The sequence below is a fragment of the Lepidochelys kempii genome, chromosome 7 (genome assembly GCF_965140285.1).
Source record: "Lepidochelys kempii isolate rLepKem1 chromosome 7, rLepKem1.hap1, whole genome shotgun sequence".
In the NCBI taxonomy this organism is placed as follows: Eukaryota; Metazoa; Chordata; order Testudines; family Cheloniidae; genus Lepidochelys; species Lepidochelys kempii.
In genome coordinates this window covers 123,477,653-123,496,006 of record NC_136386.1, presented here as the reverse complement: position 1 = coordinate 123,496,006, position 18,354 = coordinate 123,477,653, and the positions used below count along the sequence as shown (strand labels likewise).

General features: G+C 55.3%; 2 protein-coding genes across 8 annotated transcripts in view; one reads left to right on the top strand and one right to left on the bottom strand.

Annotated features, from left to right (window-relative positions):
• Nucleotides 1–1,986: 1,986 nt before the first annotated feature.
• DPCD (deleted in primary ciliary dyskinesia homolog (mouse)) lies at nt 1,987–13,418 on the bottom strand. Of its 3 annotated transcripts, XR_012160095.1 has the most exons (7): nt 13,312–13,418; nt 12,468–12,548; nt 11,605–11,729; nt 10,561–10,698; nt 5,530–5,607; nt 3,518–3,620; nt 1,987–2,170 (listed from the first exon to the last, which is right to left on the bottom strand). XR_012160095.1 is itself a non-coding variant. In XM_073354573.1 (6 exons), the coding sequence occupies exons 1-6, from the start codon at nt 13,373–13,375 to the stop codon at nt 2,066–2,068; spliced, it is 612 nt and encodes a 203-aa protein (XP_073210674.1). In that variant the 5' UTR covers nt 13,376–13,418; the 3' UTR covers nt 1,987–2,065. The 3 variants fall into 3 exon arrangements, 2 of the variants coding, with proteins under 2 accessions (XP_073210674.1, XP_073210675.1); XM_073354573.1 differs by lacking the exon at nt 5,530–5,607 and having other exon boundaries at nt 10,565–10,698; XM_073354574.1 differs by lacking the exon at nt 5,530–5,607 and having other exon boundaries at nt 10,565–10,698; nt 11,674–11,729.
• Nucleotides 13,413–18,354, top strand: part of POLL (DNA polymerase lambda) — an 18,989-nt gene continuing 14,047 nt past the window's right edge. For 2 of the 5 annotated variants that reach the window (XM_073354568.1, XM_073354564.1), the window contains exons 1-3: nt 13,413–13,485; nt 17,486–17,654; nt 17,988–18,282. In XM_073354568.1, the coding sequence (XP_073210669.1) occupies nt 17,540–17,654; nt 17,988–18,282 (410 nt within the window). In that variant the 5' untranslated portion in view covers nt 13,413–13,485; nt 17,486–17,539. Of the gene's footprint in view, nt 13,486–14,604; nt 15,437–15,663; nt 15,753–16,381; nt 16,571–17,485; nt 17,655–17,987; nt 18,283–18,354 lie in introns of those variants that run through there. The other 3 variants (XM_073354566.2, XM_073354565.1, XM_073354567.2) reach the window with 3 other exon arrangements.

The following is an 18,354-nucleotide window of genomic DNA, read 5'->3' as shown; positions in this document are numbered from 1 at the left end:
TGGGTGAAACTGGGAGTAACGGAAGTACACAACTTCCGTGTGATCATGACTGGTACAAAGTAGCATCTCTAATCGGACAGAATTCAGTTAAATAGTGGAGAAAGAACTGGGGGATCTAATTCATTTGGTCTTTCAAAAAGCCTTGCCAAAGTCCCTTGCAAGAGGCTATTAAGGAGACCATAAGTAACCAGGGGATGAGAGGTAAAGTTTTGTCCTGGATCAGAAGCCTGCCAAGACACCACCAGCGGAGTAGGAAGGGGGGTCACATTTCAACATGGCGGAAAGTTAACAGTGAGGGTGCCCGCAAGCAGGCGGTGTTTCTCCTGTGGTGGCCTTCGCTTCTCTGTGCCATCATTGCCCATTTCTCATTGTCTTAGAATCTGGGTTGCCAGCTCTTGAGTGCACATCCCCTGCTGACTTGTCAGCCCAGTGAAGAGGAATTTTCCTGCATCGTGGCTGTGTGCCAGGGCCGAGAACGCAAACTGCCCTGTGCCACTAGCCAGCTGCAGTTGTAGGGCTGTAACTACAGCTGCCCATCCACAAACTGCTTTGCAGAGTGGGCCCTCCTCCTACCCCGGGGGACGCACAGGTGCAGCCTTGTCAGGGCTCGCACTGCTGCTCCGCGGTGGAGGCGGGTGGTGACCACAGGTGACTTCTGAATGTTGACATTGTACCTAGGAAGCTCAACTGACCTCAAGCTGTATTTGTCAGTTCCCACATGCTAACAGCCACGGGCGTGGTCAGTGTCTGGATGGGGAGATGGCCAAGAAAACCCAGGCAGGAGGGGTTATAACTAATAATGCTGTCCCTGCTCTGTGTAGCTTATCACTGAAGTGGCAACAATCAGACATGCCCTGCTGGGAGAACCAGGGAGCGGCACCTTTAAGGGGGGAAGGGTCTGCCAGTAATATGGGAGTGGGCATTGTGCTCTGTTGAGGAGCTGGCAGTTGTAGATCTTGCAGACGTGAACTCTGCAGGGGTGGGCCCTGGGACTTGGGGAGAGGGAGGTTGTTTTCATAGACTCAGAAATGTCAGGCTGGAAGGGACCTCGAGAGTCATCAGCTCTGATGTAGGACCAAGTCAGCCTAGATCTTCCTGACCGGTGCAGGGCTGACCTGGCTGGAGGCATGCACCTCAGGCTGGGGGGGGGGGGGGGGGGGGGAGAACTAGAGGGGTGGCCGTGGTGAGCCTGCTGTCAGCTGGAGGGCACCAGGGAGGAGGTGGGGTGTGAGAAGAAGTGAACAGAGTTGTAGGTGGCGCTCTTCCCTGGGGTCCCAGCGTGACTTCAGAGGAGTTGGGAAACTGCCTGTGGGCATGTATGGTCCCCTGGTGCTACAGGAAAGAGCAGGTTTATTGACCCCACTGTGCTGGCCAAATTGCACCTTGAATAACTACAGTCACTTCTCCCTGCAACGCAAGTCACCTGCCCCATACTCCACTTCCTGGCCTCCTCCCTGTGGCTGCACAGCTCGGCGTTCTGAGGGACTCGCTGGGTTCAGGCTAGGCAGTTCCTGGCACTGTTTGGAAAGGTGGTTAAGGCCCAAGATCATCTTCCTAACTACACAGCTAAAGGGAGCGGACGCCAGGGCAATGGGGAGACAGCCGGAGCTTCCCTGGTATGACGATAGCTCCCCTGACGCAGCCAGGCAGGGGAGTCCCTGCAAAGCCTGGTCTTCCTGGCACAACCCTAAGGGTCTAATCCCAGCCCCCCTGACTGCTTTGGGTCAGCACTGCTGTGAGCCATATAGAAATAGTGGAGGACATTCCTCGCTCAGCAGTGTTCAGTAGGAGCAGAAAGCTGTTGGCTGCATTATTTCCCTCACTCTCCATGGCATCCCACGCTGCCGGAGGGACTACGTAGCTCAGTGCTGGCCAGCCAAATGGGAGTGGGAGAGAAAGCAGCCCTGAGGTTTGTGTTCCCAGACCCGAGTGCGGCGTGGCTGATGGAGCCCAAGTCATAATGATTCTTGCAAACCAAGCAACCTCCCTGTGGAAATCATTTTACTAGAAAAAGCAGCAAAATAAATAGTGCACGGTTCTGCCCCAACCCCCCTGCAGCCATCGCCTACTGGGTCTTGCACTCCCCGTCCCCATCGTTAGCTGCCTTGATCTTCTTCAGCTCCTTCTGCAGCTCTTCTTCCACAGCCAGGATCTCCTGGGGCTTCCGGTACTGCAGGGAAGAGACATGGCCGCTCAGTGCTCCCATTCAGACTGGCACTGCATGGCTAGCCCCTTCAAGCAGCTTAGTTAAGCTGAGACTGTGAGAGAAGCATCTTCATTAGCAGCTTCCCTGCCTGGCAGCATGGATCCAGAGGGACAGCAATGTGAAAGTGCCTCTTTTGCCGCCTGTCTGTACCCAACTGGTGCCTGCTGGAGCAAGGGGGCAGCACCCTGGCTAGGGACCATTGGCCCTGATTTGGGATGGGTTTTATCGTACAGGCAGAAGGTGACAGGTTGACCTCGAGAACCCTGCATCTCCCCCTTATCCCCAAAGTGGGTACCGCCCCGGCCATGGGGAAGGAACTTCCTTGTGCACCGCAATGAGCAGCGAAGCAGGAGGGAGCCCTGGGAAGCGGCAGCCTGGAAAGTTTCAGTGTAAGCTGAATTCTTGACCGAGGTTTGTAATAGATTTTGTGTTGGTGCTGGAGGGCAGGGAGCTGGAGACCCCTGCCCAGGGCCAGCATCTCCCTGGGAGCTCCCTTGTCAACTACAGCCTAAGGAGCCGGATGCAGGGATCAGTGGGGAAATGCCCTAGCCTGTGGCAGGCAGGTCAGACAAGAGCTACAGGATGGTCCAGCTGGCCTAGTTCTTCTGGAGCAGCAGAGGGCCCTGAACGCTGCCTTGAGTTCACTCTTGACCAGGATCCTTTCCCAGCAGACTTTGCTGGTCGTTGGCCTTCTCAGTTTGGGACAGACAAGGAGCTGCAGCTCTAAGGGGACCACTTGGCCTCTGATGGCTGCAGGCAGCCACTCCCTCCCCGCCAGCTGGTGAGTACCTTTAGCTCCTATTCCGTTTGCCCACAGATGTCTCATTGCAGAGCTGGAACATCCTCCCATGCCCAAAGCACTGGGTGACCCTGTGTGTGAGACAGCGTGAGACCAGCCCCGCACCTGGCAGTAACACTGATGGGCCTCCCAGGAAAAAAGTGAGCTGGGAAGGGGACGAGTTTGCTGCCACAGGAAGGGGCGTGTTCCAAGACTTGGGGGCAGCATTGGAGAAGGCCCTTCGGTAACACCTTGTGCTCTTCAGACTGAGCTTCTCTAGGCAGAGAACATGTCCCTGCGCCCAAGGGCTGCTTAGCCATGGGCAGACTGTCAGCACACTCACTGACTCTCAAAGATACTGTACGAGCATCCGTGATTCTGCCACGCAGACCCCCCTGTCGGGCAGGTGAGCTCTGGCACTGGATCCCCTGTGACCACGGGCAAATCTCTTCTCTCGGCCTCCCTTTCCTTAGCTGTGAAACGGAGGATGTAAAGCTCAGGGCCGAGTATTCCCACATGGGCTGGAATCTCACCGTGATAATCAGGGTGGCATTGGCATAAGTGAAGCTCAGGGCAGCCGCGTCCAGGGGAAGCTGGAATCTGTCCAGGTCAGGAATGGGGAACTTCTTGTAATACCTGCACACAAGCACAAGGGAGGGGAGAGACTAAAATTCTGTCCTGCACAAAGTGCACACCAGTGAGGTGACGTCTGCTCCAACGCCCCTCAGCCAGAGCCCTCCCTGCACCTCCCTCGGGCCAAAGCCTTCAGAAGTGGCCACTGATCTGTGGTGAGGAGCTGCGCTGCAGGGGCTCAGCACTTCTGCAAATCAGACCCCAGCTGTCTGCTGTGGGGAACCCAGAAATGGAGGGAAGTGAACAGAACGGACGCTCTTGAAAAGGCTCAGGAGGGGGCCCAGGCCAGACTCACTCAAGCTGCTTTTGCAAGTCCACGGTTTTGTAGCAAGAGGCGAGCTGCTACCACAGCTGCATCCTTTGAGCCAAGCGTGTCCCAGAAACTGACTTCTCCAGATCCGGCCTGAGCTGCCGAGCAGATGGAGAACGAGGGGCCGAGGCAGGCAGGGCCTTGGGCTTCCCACTGTCTCAGCGCAAGGGCTCCGAGATGGAGTTCTGCCTCCTTGGCTATCACCGGGGCATGGCCTGGCAAGGTGCACATAGTACAGTGCATCTGCTCGGCGCAGAGGGGACAGCAGTGCTCCCAAGGGAAGGGAGGCACCCAACGCTCCTCAAGTGCAGCATTACTAGCTGGTCCATACGTCCCTTGGCGTGTCTGCTGCTCTCTCCAGGCTCAGGGAGGGGCTTGCTTCAGGACCTGTACTCACAGCCATAGAAATCCGAATGAAAAGCTCCTTGGGTCCCAACTAGCCCATCACCTGGGGCTCAGTGCAGGCTTTTGCCTTCCAACAGTCAAGTATTTGGTCACATCTGGCTTTAAATGTCCCCACGGCTGGGGAACTAGTCAGGTGTCAGCTCTGGTGGCTCAGGAGGGTCTCCTTACTCCTGAACCTCAAAATCACCCCTTTATTCACCCGATCTCATCCCGCCTAGTTCTCCCCTTGGCCCATCCTAAATCATTCCTCTCTTCTTGAAATAGTGGTCACAGCATCTCCACTGCTTGGCCGTCTCTTCCGGGAGCCATAAACGTTCAGTTGTTTGAATCAAACCGTCCAGTCCCCCAATTGTTTCTGTTGTTTGTCTCGGAACTGCCCGTACTTTGTCAAGCTCTCTGGTGACGTGGTGCCACTCTCGGGACACAGGATTCCAGGGGTGATCGCGCTGGCCCCCTACAAAAAGGGACTGTCGGCAGCCTGCTTCTTGACACCTCTCTGTGCAGTCCCCCTCATGCTGCCATTGCTGCTACACTGCATTCCGGCTGAGGGCGTCTGGGCCGGCAAGGGGGTGGAGAAAGGGGCAGCAGCCGGCTCTGTTCTCCACTCTCGGCTGGGCAGCCAGAACCAAGAACAGCTTCACAGAGTAGCCTGGGGAGCTTTATGCTGCGTGCAGGAGCAGAGACTTCTCCAGGGAAGGGAGGAGGTAGGTGCACATGGCCCATTAAGACACTACTAAGTCCTCGTAGCCTCACTTTCCTGCCTGAGGTAAGGCAGAGAGCGCCCCATGGGTGACAGGATGGATCACCTGATGGTCGTCTGCTCTGTTCATTCCCTCTGAAGCACCTGGCATTGGCCACTGTTGGAAGATGGAGGATACTGGGCTAGACGGATCTTTGGTCTGGCCCAGTATGGCCGGGAACTCCACTCTGGTGGATCCCGCTGCTGGGGCTTTAACCACAAGCCTCCCGTTGCGGCCTGTTGGCTGACGCTGAACCATCCTCTCTCTCTGGGTGCTGACACCCTCCATGGAGATGGTTCCATCCCCCCTCCAGCCCTTGTTGAGGTTTCAGGCTTTCGTCCTCCATCAAGGCCTGCAGCCCCATTGGTCTGTGAAACTGACATGTTTCTGGCCCCAAGGTGCCCCGAACTGACCGGAAAAGGGTTTATTTCCTACTGTCAGAGCATGAGGGATTCACCTCCATTAAGTTGGCTTTGCATGAAGCCCGGCGTCTCTCTACCTCTGCCCCAAGTGCAGCTAGTTTATTTTCCAAGTCCTGGTGAAAACAGATACAAAGGGCAAATGACTCTCCCGCACAGGAGGAATGCAAGCGGTTTGTTACCGCAGGGCTCAAACCATTCTGTGTTGTCGCGGCTGTCGGTGTTTGGGAAAGGTGGCAGACATGGATAATAAGGGAAGTGTCAAAGGTTAAACAGCAGAGATTAGATGAACACAAAGCCATGGTAAGGAAGTGTTACCGCTTAGACAAAAACTGCAGTACACAGAAAAACCCACTGTTTGAAAGGGCTTGGGAGCCATCAATGGAAACACCAGCCTTCTGCTGCCCCAGGACTAAGGAGCAGGGGAGAAGAATGGCTTTGACTGGCCTCAAACTCAAATCTGTGACAAGATCAAAGGAAACCAGATCTGCCTGGCCATCCCCCTCCTCCTTGTAACATTACCGCTACCTCTGGCTTCAAGAATTGAATCGGGTTTGGTGGGCGGGCGGAGGCGGCTTTGCGGTTTTGTTTTCAGAATTTACTTTAATGGATTTATTTTACAGCAAGAGGTTTTAGGCAAATCCCACTTGAGCAGCCTTCCCCGTGGCCAGAGGGAATGGGAGTGACTGGGCAGAAGCTACCAGCACCCTTTGCGTTGGGTGTGTGGCTCTTGCTCAGAGGCCAGCAAATGGATTTGTTAGCCCTGCTCGAGTGACTGGGATTCTCTGCCCTTGGCTCTCACCTTGTGGTAGAGGTTGGAACTGCACTCTCAGGCCACTCCTTGACTAGATGCTGGATGTTGCTTCAGTGAATTCATTGCTAGTCTTGTTTGAAATGGGTTTACTTGAAGAGAGAATTCTATTTACAAAAACCTTTACTGCAATGTAGTAATGCAGGACTTAGAGCCAGAGAGCCCAGACATTCAGCAGGGACTGCTCCCCAATCAGAACCTCTCCCCTTTGAACTGCTCTTCCCCTGTATGAGGAGTTAACTGAAGTGTCAAGTGCTGTGGGAACTCTTGGGCGGTTAATTTCTCTCCTGTGATGGTGCATTAACCACCTGTGGATTCATTTCCTTTGCCACTGTCTGCTTATTACTAGTCAAGCAGGGTCTGGATCCAGGATCCAGAAGAATTCATCTATCTAAGGCATTGTGCCCAACGCACCTGTCATCTGTAGGGGGCTTGATGTGTCTCAAGGAAGTCAATGATGGAGCTCCCACTGGCTATGGTGGATAGAGTCGGGCACCAGGGGCCTAGGACCAAGTGATCTATCCGAATTGTCCACAAGGGACATTAGCCTGCTCCATAGCTTGCTTCAGCTGCTGCTACTTCCAGAACTACTACTCCTAGCTCCTCCCCGCACACGCTTGCCGTAGAGTCAGCAGGAAACAAATGAAAACTAATTTAAAAACCAAAGCACAAAACGGACAGCTGTAAAACTCTTGGCTGATCCCACTCTGGTTGGCTTGTGCTCACAGGGCAGCATGGTCAGTGTAGTTGACGTCCTTTAAGGAGAGCAATTTTCAGATCCTTATAACTTTATTTCCACAGCAAGGTTCCTCAGACATGGCCAAGGTACTTGTCATTGAGGTAACATGGCAGTTTGAAACAAAGCCCTTTCTGAGTGACCTGAAGTTCCAGCTGCAGGCGAACAACTTTCAGCTCCCTCCTTAACATGCTGCCACAATAACCCACACACCAAACACAAATAAAAATCCAGGCGCTGCCCCAGGGCTGTACTTGATCTGTATGGGCTTGGGGTGTGATTCTGATCTCTCGCTAGCTTTACAGCTGCGTAACCATGCTGGCTTGAGTAGAGTCTCTCCTGACTCTCCCTGCTGTGGGAGGAGAAGTCACCCTTTGAGAACATGTGCTGCCTGGAGCATCGCACGTTGTCTTTCCTAGTACATTGTCCTCCACAGGCCTGTGACCCTCCCAGAGCCAGAGGACCACTGAGTGCCACCAACACCAGGGAGTACTAAAGGTGTTCAGCCTCTTGCGAAGTCAGGCCCTGTGACTGTCCAGTAGAACCTCCGAGTTACGAAACACCTTGGGAATGGAGGTTGTTCATAACTCGGAAACGTTCGGAACTCTGAGCAAAAGGTTCTGGTTCTTTCCAGAGTTTACAACTGAGCATTGACTTCATACAGCTTTGAAACTTCACTAAGCAGGGAAAAAATGCTTTTTTTTTTTTTTTTAGCAGTTTGTTTAACACAGTACTGCACTGGATTTGCCTTTTTCTTGTCTCTGCTGCTGCCTGGTTCCGTATGTCCGGTTCCAGGTGAGGGGTGTGATTGACTGGTCAGTTCATAACGCTGGTGTTCTACTGTACAGCACCAGACACGCTGCCAGTGCTCAGCCAAGGCCTGAGCCAGAGCCCACTGCAGCGAAGGGAAGGACGCCCATTGATTTGAAGGGGATTTGAAGGGGAGCCGGCTCAAACCCTAGATAAGAGGTTGGACACGGCCAATTTCAGCTCCAAGGCTACTAGTTAAGTGACTGACAGGCGAGGCTCTGATGAAATCACTTCTAGGTCCTAGCAGCAGTCATCTACCGCTGCCCATTCAGTGAGGATCCTTCCCTCCAGCTTAATGAAATGGCCTGTCACTTCAGTACTCCTGTGCACAACCACTCACGCTATCCCAAGCATTTGTGAACATCCCTGTCCGCCCACCCCCTCTCTCCCCTTCCAGGTGGTGAACGAGTTTCAAGGTGAAAATGGGCAAATGTACACGCATGTGCAAACCTCTATGCATGGGCCCAGGTTGCCCTGCAGCAGAAATGTTGCCATTCTTGTCACTCAAACAGCTCTCCAGAGGCCAAAGGAAGGGTTGCTGCCTCTGCATAGAAACCCCTCTACAACCCAACACCTTGAGGGCGTGGGAGACAGTCACCTGAACCCTGCTCAGTGCTCCAAGCAGGTGGAAAAAACCTGAGCAGCACGCTGTGGAGCCCAGGCAGAAATGATGAGCCTGGCTGTGTATGAGGCAGCTCATCAGTTTATCCCCAGAGATGTGGTTCTGTCTGAGTAACTGGCCGCTCTTCCCCCTCGCGTCCCAGTTGTGTGGATTCAGCCTGCACCTCCCCAGGCTGAGAACCCCAAATGCTCAGCACTTCCTTGGGAGCAAAGGCACCTCTGCCCCCATCCTACCGACATTATGGTTATTAAATGCAGAGGGGTGGCCATATCCTGTTCCTAGTGCATCCCCCCATACCCCCCTCTCTGGGACTGCTGGGGGTACTTGGCAGAGGAGGGTTACTACCGCCACTTGTTCTCCTTTGCTTCGGAGCAGGCCTTGTTAAAGGTCCCAAGTGGTGGATCGGAAGAGAAAGGAACAGTTATTTGGCAACAGCGCCACCTACAGCCAGTTACGAGGAGCTGGATTAGAAAGGCTTGGGTGCTAAGCAGGGCAATTCCAGAGTGGGTTTCTCCCCCAGTAAACTCATTTCTCTCTGTCTAAAGCGACAGTGTTGGGAGATGGACAGAACAAGGCAGCTGCCTCCAGCTCCTGCTAAGCAACCCCTGGAATGTCCCCCATTTGCAAGTAGGCCCTTTCGCACATGGAGGGAAAGAGAATTTCCTCCTCTCCCCATTACTGCAGGCCTGTGTCTGAACCCAGACTGTAACCGCTTTGGAGCAGAGCTGGTCTCATTCGGCGCACAAAGCACCAAGTCATTATACAGCAGGGAATTATATTTAACAAGCCAGGGGCTGCCGCAGGTATCAAGGGGTATGTCTACATGGAGGAGAGACACTTGTGCTAGCAGGCTAGAAACAGCAGCGTGGACACTGTGGCTCCAGAGGATACCTGGGCTAGCCACCCCTGCTCAGAGCCAGGGGCTCGGGTGGGCTTGAGGGCTCCAGCTGCTACATCCCCCCTGCTGCTGTTGGTGTGCTGGCTCAAGCCAAGATCATGTGAGTCTGTCTACCCGGGCTGGGGGCTCGCTTCCCACTGCTCTATGGACAGACCTAAGCTTCCCTTTATTCTGACAGCTCCTCCCTACCCATAGCAGATCCAGGCTGGCTTCGTCACTGGTTGCATTCTTTACTTCTAGATCAGAAAGTTGACTTGTTTGGGGGTAACTGAGGCACCTTTCTGCAGCTGGCTGCGTCCCCACCCCCAATCTGGGTAGTTCCAATGGCCCTTGAGTACAGTCTCCTCCTGTGGCTTCAGGTACCCTGACTTGATTAATTTGATTAGCGTCTCAATATCAAGTTACGGGGATGTATCCAGGAGAGGGAACCCCCCAGATCAGGATAGGGCCAATTTTACATTGGTGATCTAGGAGAGGGAGCAAGCCCTAGGTTACTGACAGCTGAAGAGGCTACTGAACTGGGGAGAGTTGCGAGCAGCAGGGAGCTGGCTGGGAGGGGTCCTGGATCTGCCCCAGCTCCAGATTCTATCTCATGGTCACTAGAGGGTTCGTTACAGTACAGAGAGGGTAGAGGAAGCCCTTCCTCAGGCAGCGGGATTGGTCAGTGGTACTTGCAGTGTCCCCATGAAGGGGAGGGGGAGCTGTGCTGGGGGAGGACTGGCCACATCCATGAGAGATGCACTCTGCAGTTTGCTCCACCATATTGGGGCACAATAAGCATGACACTTTCAAAGGTATAATGCCCCTCCTCCCCATGCAGCTTGGCCTCAGAAGAGAGATCAGTGAACCCTCTGACCCTCTGGTTATACGTGAGGTGCATTAATTGAGGGTTGCCCCAGTCTAGGGAAGAGGAAAGGAGGACCCAGGCCTGAATACCAGAGGGTGCTGCAGGACAGGACTGAGGTGCAGCAAAAGAACAGTTTGGGGAGCTTAAGAGTTGACTAGTGGTGGGGATGAGGGGGTCTGCAAAGCCATGTGTATAAAGCAGTCAAGAAATTGCTCCAGCCCCCCACTCTCCTCCAGAGGCTGGAGAGAACATCTCCCCTGTCTGATCACCTATTCCGCCTCTAGCTCTCTCCCACACCAACCAAAACAAGCCAGGACGTTTCGCTGAAGACAGTGCTGTGCTTACTGACTTCTTGTTGGTGGTACGGACAACACAGCAGCGCTGATCCTTCTCCACAGAGACGCTGTAGACCTCTTTGGGGTAGGGTAGGTTCCGGATCCGCCACTGGAAACTGGTCTGAGTGTCCCTCCTCATGAAGATGGGCTGCAGCAAACACAGGCATGTCTGATGGGGCACAGCTAGGATGAGCTCCCGGGGTTACATGCTAAGGTTACTGACTGGGGCCAGGAGTGTCAGACAGGCACTCCAGTCTGAATATGGAGCCTGTGATGAGGCACCCAGAGAGTTTCCTGCACTCTCTCCAACTGTTCCCATGGCTGCACCTGCACTGCTGCTGATCAGGGTCCATGAGGGTAGGTTTCCTCTAGATCACTCTCCCACTGAGTAAGGGGGCCGGGGAGACTTATGCTCCCATTGGTACAAGGAAATCTGGCCTCAGGCTCTCCAGGAACTGCCCACTGCCTTTCCTCATGGGAAGGGCAACAGCAGCAGCGTGGGCAAAAATCCACAACTGCTGAAGTCTAGGTCTGGCTTTGCCACTAACTTGTGCTGCCCTGAGCATGTCTGCGGGCCTCTATTTCCTCAACTGTAGAATGGAGACAAGGACAGACCATCCCCCCACCCCTCCCGGAAGGCTTGACCCACCAGCATAAAGCACTGCATGTGTGTAATAGCTGCGACTGGAGCTGTCACCTTCTCAGTGCTTTACACTCACTGGCATTTCCAGATGCCCTTTCAAGCCGCTTCATGGACGACAGACAGACTGAGGCAGCCAGCAGGGCAATAAAGGAGAGTCCTCCACTTAAGAAACCTACAGGTCCCTTGGAAACAGCAAGGCCTTCCCTCTTCTCCCCAGTCCCCCACCTTCTGGATGCCGAAGACTTGAGTCCTAACCCAGCTGAGAGGTGTCCCGAGAGTTTGGAGTTCTACCCTGGCAGCCCTACAAATCCCCGGAGATAAGCCATAACCTCAGCCTCCTAGCCACTCACTGGTTGCAGTTCATGAGGCTGTGGGTCTAGTTACTGCTGTGAGCAGGACCACCTTACGTACACTGGAGCTGCTTTCCTTTATGAGCTCTGATTCCAGCGCCCCCCCTGGGTACATGGTCGGCTCTCCCACCTCAACCTGCCACTTGCCGCAGCTCCCCAGAGCATTCTTCTCTCGCCACTTTCTAGCTGTGGAGAAAAGAAGAAGGGTCACCCCTTTTCTTTAAGCTGCGCTTTGGTGAAAAATCCCAGCAAACACCTCAGCCAGAGCCTTGGCTACATCAGACAAGGGGGCTGATGGAGTCTCATTCCCATGACCAGCATAGTCCTTTCCCCCGAAGGGCAGATGACCGCCAGCTGCTCCCCATGCAGCTGAACTCAGCCTGTGGGGCCAGTGACTCAGGAGCTCTGCTTTGTGAGATGGTACTGAATCAATATTCTACATTCACAACAGGTGCTGGAGAGGCTGACTTTGGAGGGAGACATAAAACCAAAAGCGTGACCACCTGAGGCGACTGAAGCCCTTGTGGCCCTTTTCAACCAGGGTACGTGTTCCTGCCCTGCAGCCTCGGCCACTGCAAATGGCTGTGCCATTCTGCCATGCTGAATTCCGTATGGCAGCAGTGCTGCTGTTTGGGGGAGAGGTTCCCCACCGTGGCACGGACGTCAGAGCTGCCTGGGCCCAGCTCCGCTCTCATTCACAGACGGGCTGGCCCTGCTCAAGTCACTGGGCATTGCAGGCAGGTAACCCCTGGCAGAACTGATTCTGCAGCACGCCGGGGGAAAGGCTGCACCCTGGCCAACCGCCCGTCTCGCGACATATTCCTGCTGCACCAAGGGGGGGGAGGGAGAGTCATTAGTAAGGGCAACTACGGGGCCAGCTCAGGGGCAGGGGCCAAGAGCTGAGGGGGGGAACCTCTCACTTACCCAGCAGCTGGCTGGTCTTCAGGTCGTACTCCTCAGCCATCTCCAGCCCATCCTCAAACAGGTAATGGACCTTCCTCTTCCCTACACACAACAGGGGCAAGATGAGGCCAGACCCAGGGCCCCCTCCCCATCCCATGGGCCCTGGCCCCCGCCCCCCCCCATGGGCCCTGGCCCCCACCCGTCCCCCATCATCTCTGCCCCCCCCGACCCCCACCCCTTCCCCATCATCCCCCATGGGCCCTGGCCCCCACCCGTCCCCCATCATCTCTGCCCCCCCCGACCCCCACCCCTTCCCCATCATCCCCATGGGCCCTGGCCCCCGCCCCTCCCCCATCATCTCTGCCCCCCCCGACCCCCACCCCTTCCCCATCATCCCCATGGGCCCTGGCCCCCGCCCCTCCCCCATCATCTCTGCCCCCCCCGACCCCCACCCCTTCCCCATCATCCCCATGGGCCCTGGCCCCCACCCGTCCCCCATCATCTCTGCCCCCCCCGACCCCCACCCCTTCCCCATCATCCCCCATGGGCCCTGGCCCCCACCCCTTCCCCATCATCCCCCATGGGCCCTGGCCCCTGCCCCTCCCCCATCATCCCCCATGGGCCCTGGCCCCCGCCCCTCCCCCATCATCCCTGCCTGCCCCTGGCCCCCACCCCTTCCCCATCATCCCCCATGGGCCCTGGCCCCTGCCCCTCCCCCATCATCCCTGCCTGCCCCCGCATCCCACGCCCGGACCCCAGCGGCCTCGGCCTGCCGGGCGGGGCTGGCGATGGGCTCGGGGGGGCTGGGCCCCGCCCCGCGTGTCCGTGGCTCCAGGTCCCGCCCGGGCCCGAGCCCCCCCGGTACCGTCTTGCAGCAGCGCGGTCTTGCGGGCCCCGCGCAGCCGCTCCAGCCAGCTCGGCCCCGCCATGGCGGCTAGGCCGCGTCGCCATGGCAACCGGCACGCTTCCGCCGGACCCGGAAGCGCCGGGCGCGCGAGGCCCCGCCCCCTCCCCGGCCTCCTCCGGGCCCGCCCGAGCAGTAAGTGGCGGGGGAGGGGCGGGGCTGATTCTTCCGGCGGGGGGGGGGGGTCTCCCGCCTCCCCCAGGGCTGGGGACCTGGGGCCCCTTCTCTCCCCTCCCCCCTCAAACTGGGGTCCCTCCCCCCAGTGTGGGGTATGGGGGCCCCTTCTCCCCCCGTCCCCCAGGGCTGGGGACCCTTCTCCCCCCTCTCCCCCCTCTAGCTGGGGTCCCTCCCCCCAGTGTGGGGTTTGGGGGCCCCTTCTCCCCCCGTCCCCCAGGGCTGGGGACCCTTCTCCCCCCTCTCCCCCCTCTAGCTGGGGTCCCTCCCCCCAGTGTGGGGTTTGGGGGCCCCTTCTCCCCCCGTCCACTAGGGCTGGGGACCCTTCTCCCCCCTCTAGCTGGGGTCCCTCCCCCCAGTGTGGGGTTTGGGGGCCCCTTCTCCCCCCCGTCCACTAGGGCTGGGGACCCTTCTCCCCCCTCTCCCCCCTCTAGCTGGGGTCCCTCCCCCCAGTGTGGGGTATGGGGGCCCCTTCTCCCCCCGTCCCCCAGGGCTGGGGACCCTTCTCCCCCCTCTCCCCCCTCTAGCTGGGGTCCCTCCCCCCAGTGTGGGGTATGGGGGCCCCTTCTCCCCCGTCCCCCAGGGCTGGGGACCCTTCTCCCCCCTCTAGCTGGGGTCCCTCCCCCCAGTGTGGGGTATGGGGGCCCCTTCTCCCCCCGTCCCCCAGGGCTGGGGACCCTTCTCCCCCCTCTAGCTGGGGTCCCTCCCCCCAGTGTGGGGTATGGGGGCCCCTTCTCCCCCCGTCCCCCAGGGCTGGGGACCCTTCTCCCCCCTCCCCCCTCAAACTGGGGTCCCTCCCCCCAGTGTGGGGTATGGGGACCCCTTCTCCCCCTGTCCCCCAGGGCTGGGGACCCTTCTCCCCCCCTCTAGCTGGGGTCCCTCCCCCCAGTGTGGGGTATGGGGGCCCCTTCTCCCCCCGTCCCCCAGGGCTGGGGACCCTTCTCCCCCCTCTAGCTGGGGTCCCTCCCCCCAGTGTGGGGTATGGGGGCCCCTTCTCCCCCCGTCCCCCAGGGCTGGGGACCCTTCTCCCCCCTCTCCCCCCGCAAGCTGGGGTCACTCCCCCCAGTGTGGGGTATGGGGGCCCCTTCTCCCCCATCCCCCAGGGCTGGGGACCCTTCTCCCCCCTCAAGCTGGGGTCCCTCCCCCCAGTGTGGGGTTTGGGGGCCCCTTCTCCCCCCGTCCACTAGGGCTGGGGACCCTTCTCCCCCCTCTCCCCCCGCAAGCTGGGGTCCCTCCCCCCAGTGTGGGGTATGGGGGCCCCTTCTCCCCCCGTCCCCCAGGGCTGGGGACCCTTCTCCCCCCTCTCCCCCCGCAAGCTGGGGTCCCTCCCCCCAGTGTGGGGTACCAGGGGTCCTTTCTCCCCTCCCCCTAGGTGTGGGGGCCCCTTGTCCGACTGTACTGGGATGTTGGGGTGGCCCCATCCCAGTCCCACCCATCCCCACTGTGGGGTTTTGGGGCATCACCCCTCGAGGGTGGAATTGGGCGGGGTGCAAGCAGGGGAGTGGGTGGCTCAGGCCATCAGCCTGTCCTTCCCACAGTGCTGTGGCCGTTTTTGGGGCCCTGGCGTGAGGTCCCCTAAAGGGGTCTGGTCCTTAGTAAGCGCTGAGCGCGGGACTCAGGGTTGGGACCCAGAGATAGAGGCCTCCAAATCACTGGTTGCCAGGGTGGATTTGATTTAAATCACTGGTCAGGAAGACTCGATTTAATCATGGTTTTCTATGTAAAGGTGCATTCTTGTTGGTTCTTACAACCTTAATACATATTCTTCACAACTCAGAGATCGATGGAGGTTTAGTTTTTAGAAGGTGCACACTATACATTTTTAAACAGTATTTATTTTGAAAACTTTTTGGATGAGTTTTACAGCTATATCAGAAAATGAACGATTGTTTGGTTATTTCATTTACCAAAGGTAATTGAAGCAGCTATTTATGAAGTCACTGGGAGGTGAACTATCTCCAATTCAACAGGTTAATTATTAATATTTGGAGGATTTTCTTGGAGAACATCACCAGACAGACATTTACATTGTTTTATTTAACTAAAACAACAACGTTAAGTATTCTGGATTTTTTTCTTCAACAGCAAACATATAATATTTTAACAAAACAAGCATATGTCCCTTACTTCTCACATTTATCTCCAGACTTCTCCTTGTCCAGATCTATTCCACCCCCAGCAATCTTCTATGCATTGAACTTTTTGAAACTTTCCACTTTTAGAGAGAGGTAAGGGATTGACTCTGTGTACACAAATTTGCAGAGGGATAATAGGGTTGAGATCTGTTATTTCCCACCTCTATCTATTATGTATTTATTTAAAAACATGTTTGCTGTTAACAAGCATGTTACCTCTGGAGACACAAATCCACAGTTTGAGAGCTGCAAAACTAAGCATCTCTGATGGTGTCTTCTGGACTGAGCACTGAGTCTCATTGGGTAGATAGAAAGATAAATAATCTATACAGAAGCCTGTGGAACCCCATAAGATTGGGTCCCTAATTCATGAACTATTGGAATTCATTTACAAAACTTTTCTTAAACATTACATGAATATATTGTCTCATACTATAGAATTTGAATTTATAATCCCTATTCCATGATGAGATATCTTTGAGCTATAATGTATCTTAATTAAAACTATCTTTAGATAGATTGTTTTCCTCAAAAAGCATGTTATCAAAACAATTTGATTTTTTAAAAAAAAATAATTGATTTTTATCCACCCTGCTGGTTGCTTTTGAAATGCCTGCAGTGAGCTCTGATGGCCCCACCCCCATAACAGCACCTTGCTCTGCACCCTGAATTGCCTGGCGGGGATGTGGTGTGGTCCAATCTGGGATCAGTGCGGCAACCCCACTTTTAGTATTCTTGGCCCATAACGATCTCCAGGGTTTCGGGTCTGTTTGCAATCATGGTGGAAATCTCTCAAGAGTTCAAGAGGATTTTACTTCAGGCCCCAGAATGTCATTTTTTAAAGGAAGCGTCTGACAAAACTTCATAGGAACAGAAACATTTTCATGAATTAAAATTTTTAAAATGTACAGGTATTTTTTTTTAAGTTAAATCTTCCCCTACAGTGTTGAAAACCAAATACAGGGTTGTGTTGGCCTTGTATTGACACTTAGCTTGTGTTCCTGTTAGAACCAGACTGGCTGTGGGTTTATTATATCTTGCAAGCTGCTCAGGGTCAGGCTGCCTCAGTACTTGGATGAGAGATCTCTAAGCAAAACCCTGATGCTGCAGGAATTGGACCCTCTCAGAGTCCATGCAGAATCAAAGCTCCAACATAGTGCTAGTGATGCTGGAGAGTTCTGGCTTTTGGGTGGGATGAAAACTAAGGCCCTGATCACTTGTGGATGGTCATCAAAGATCACAGATGCGTAGAAATGTAGGGCTGGAAGGGACCTTGAAAGGCCATGTAGTCCAGCCCCCTGCCCTGAGGCAAGATCCAATGTTATTTTTGGGGTGTTAACTCTGGTGGTGGTGACCAAATATGAATTCAGTTAGTTACTTTATACCTTGCTAATTGTCACTTGCAGCTGAAGCTGGACACCAGGTTCTCCTTCTTTTGCTGTCCTAGGTAGTGATGGCATCTGAGTGTTAAACAGTTGCCACATCCCACCCCAGAGGTGGCTGCATTTCAGTGCTGGAGGAATCTGTTCCTCTGCTAACCTGAGAAGTGGTTATAAGGTGATTACTGTATGCGGAGCTGGTAGTGATTCCTGTAGGTAATTATCTGACATGTTCCATTATAAGAACCTCTTTTCAGTTGCTTATAACTTTGCCAAACTGTAGCTGTTGAGCTGAACTTTTCCTTTATGGGTGTCTGCCTCAGGCTGAATATTTTTGGAAAATTTCAGTAAAAACTGATCAGCTGTTTCTGAGAACTCGGTTAGGGAAACACGTTTGCCCACATGGTGGCATTCTAAACAATTCTTGTCTTTATCTTTGGTATTCAGTGAGTGGAATGTTAACTGCCTGCCCAGGGAGGGGACACCCTGTAATGAGAATCCATGGAGCCCAGGGGAATTGTCAAAGCCTTTCCAAAGAGGAAGAAGATGAGGGATGACTCAGAGAGGAAGGTCCCTCCAAAGGTCCTGAAAGAGGAGGAAACTGGGAGCACTGAAGGTATGTCCTGCACCCACTCCTCTCCTTTAAGAGCAGTCACACAGTCTGTCAGACCCATGTCCCTGTTTATTAACTGCAGATGTAGGGTGAGATCTGTCCTGAAGTACTATCAGGTCATTCAGTGCCAAGCAACCCTAATATCGGGGAGGGGGCGGGGCGGGGCTGTGGCTAGGCAACTCTGGGTGTCAAGCCAGGGCACCCCATGGTCTCTGTCATCCTGGGGCCAGGCACTGCTGACAGTCCCAGTAATGCCATGCAAGGTATGTAACCTGTTTGGTTTGGGAAGCTGTTTCCATGTCACTGAGTCTCTGCCCTTGTGCCTCTTCTTTGTAGAATGGCTGAAGCCGGTCACAGCCTACGTGCTGCCAGCGGGCATCGGGCAGGCCAGGGCAGAGATCTTTCACAAGCAGATTGTCCAGAGGGGGGGTCGCGTCTGCAACCAGCTCTCCTCGGAGGTGACACACGTCATAGTGGCAGAAGACATGGACTGTGACCGGGCCTTTCGCCTCCTCAGACTGGCCAAGCTTCCCCTGGGGACCCAGCTGGTGAAGGCGGCCTGGCTGAGCTTCTGCATTAGAGAGCAGAAGCTGCTGGATACCACTGGATACAGCATCTTCATCCCAGACAGGTATTCAGCCCCCCGCAGCAGCTCTGTCCCTGCCCGAATTGGCTGAGATCTTGATCTTTCACCCAGAGAGCA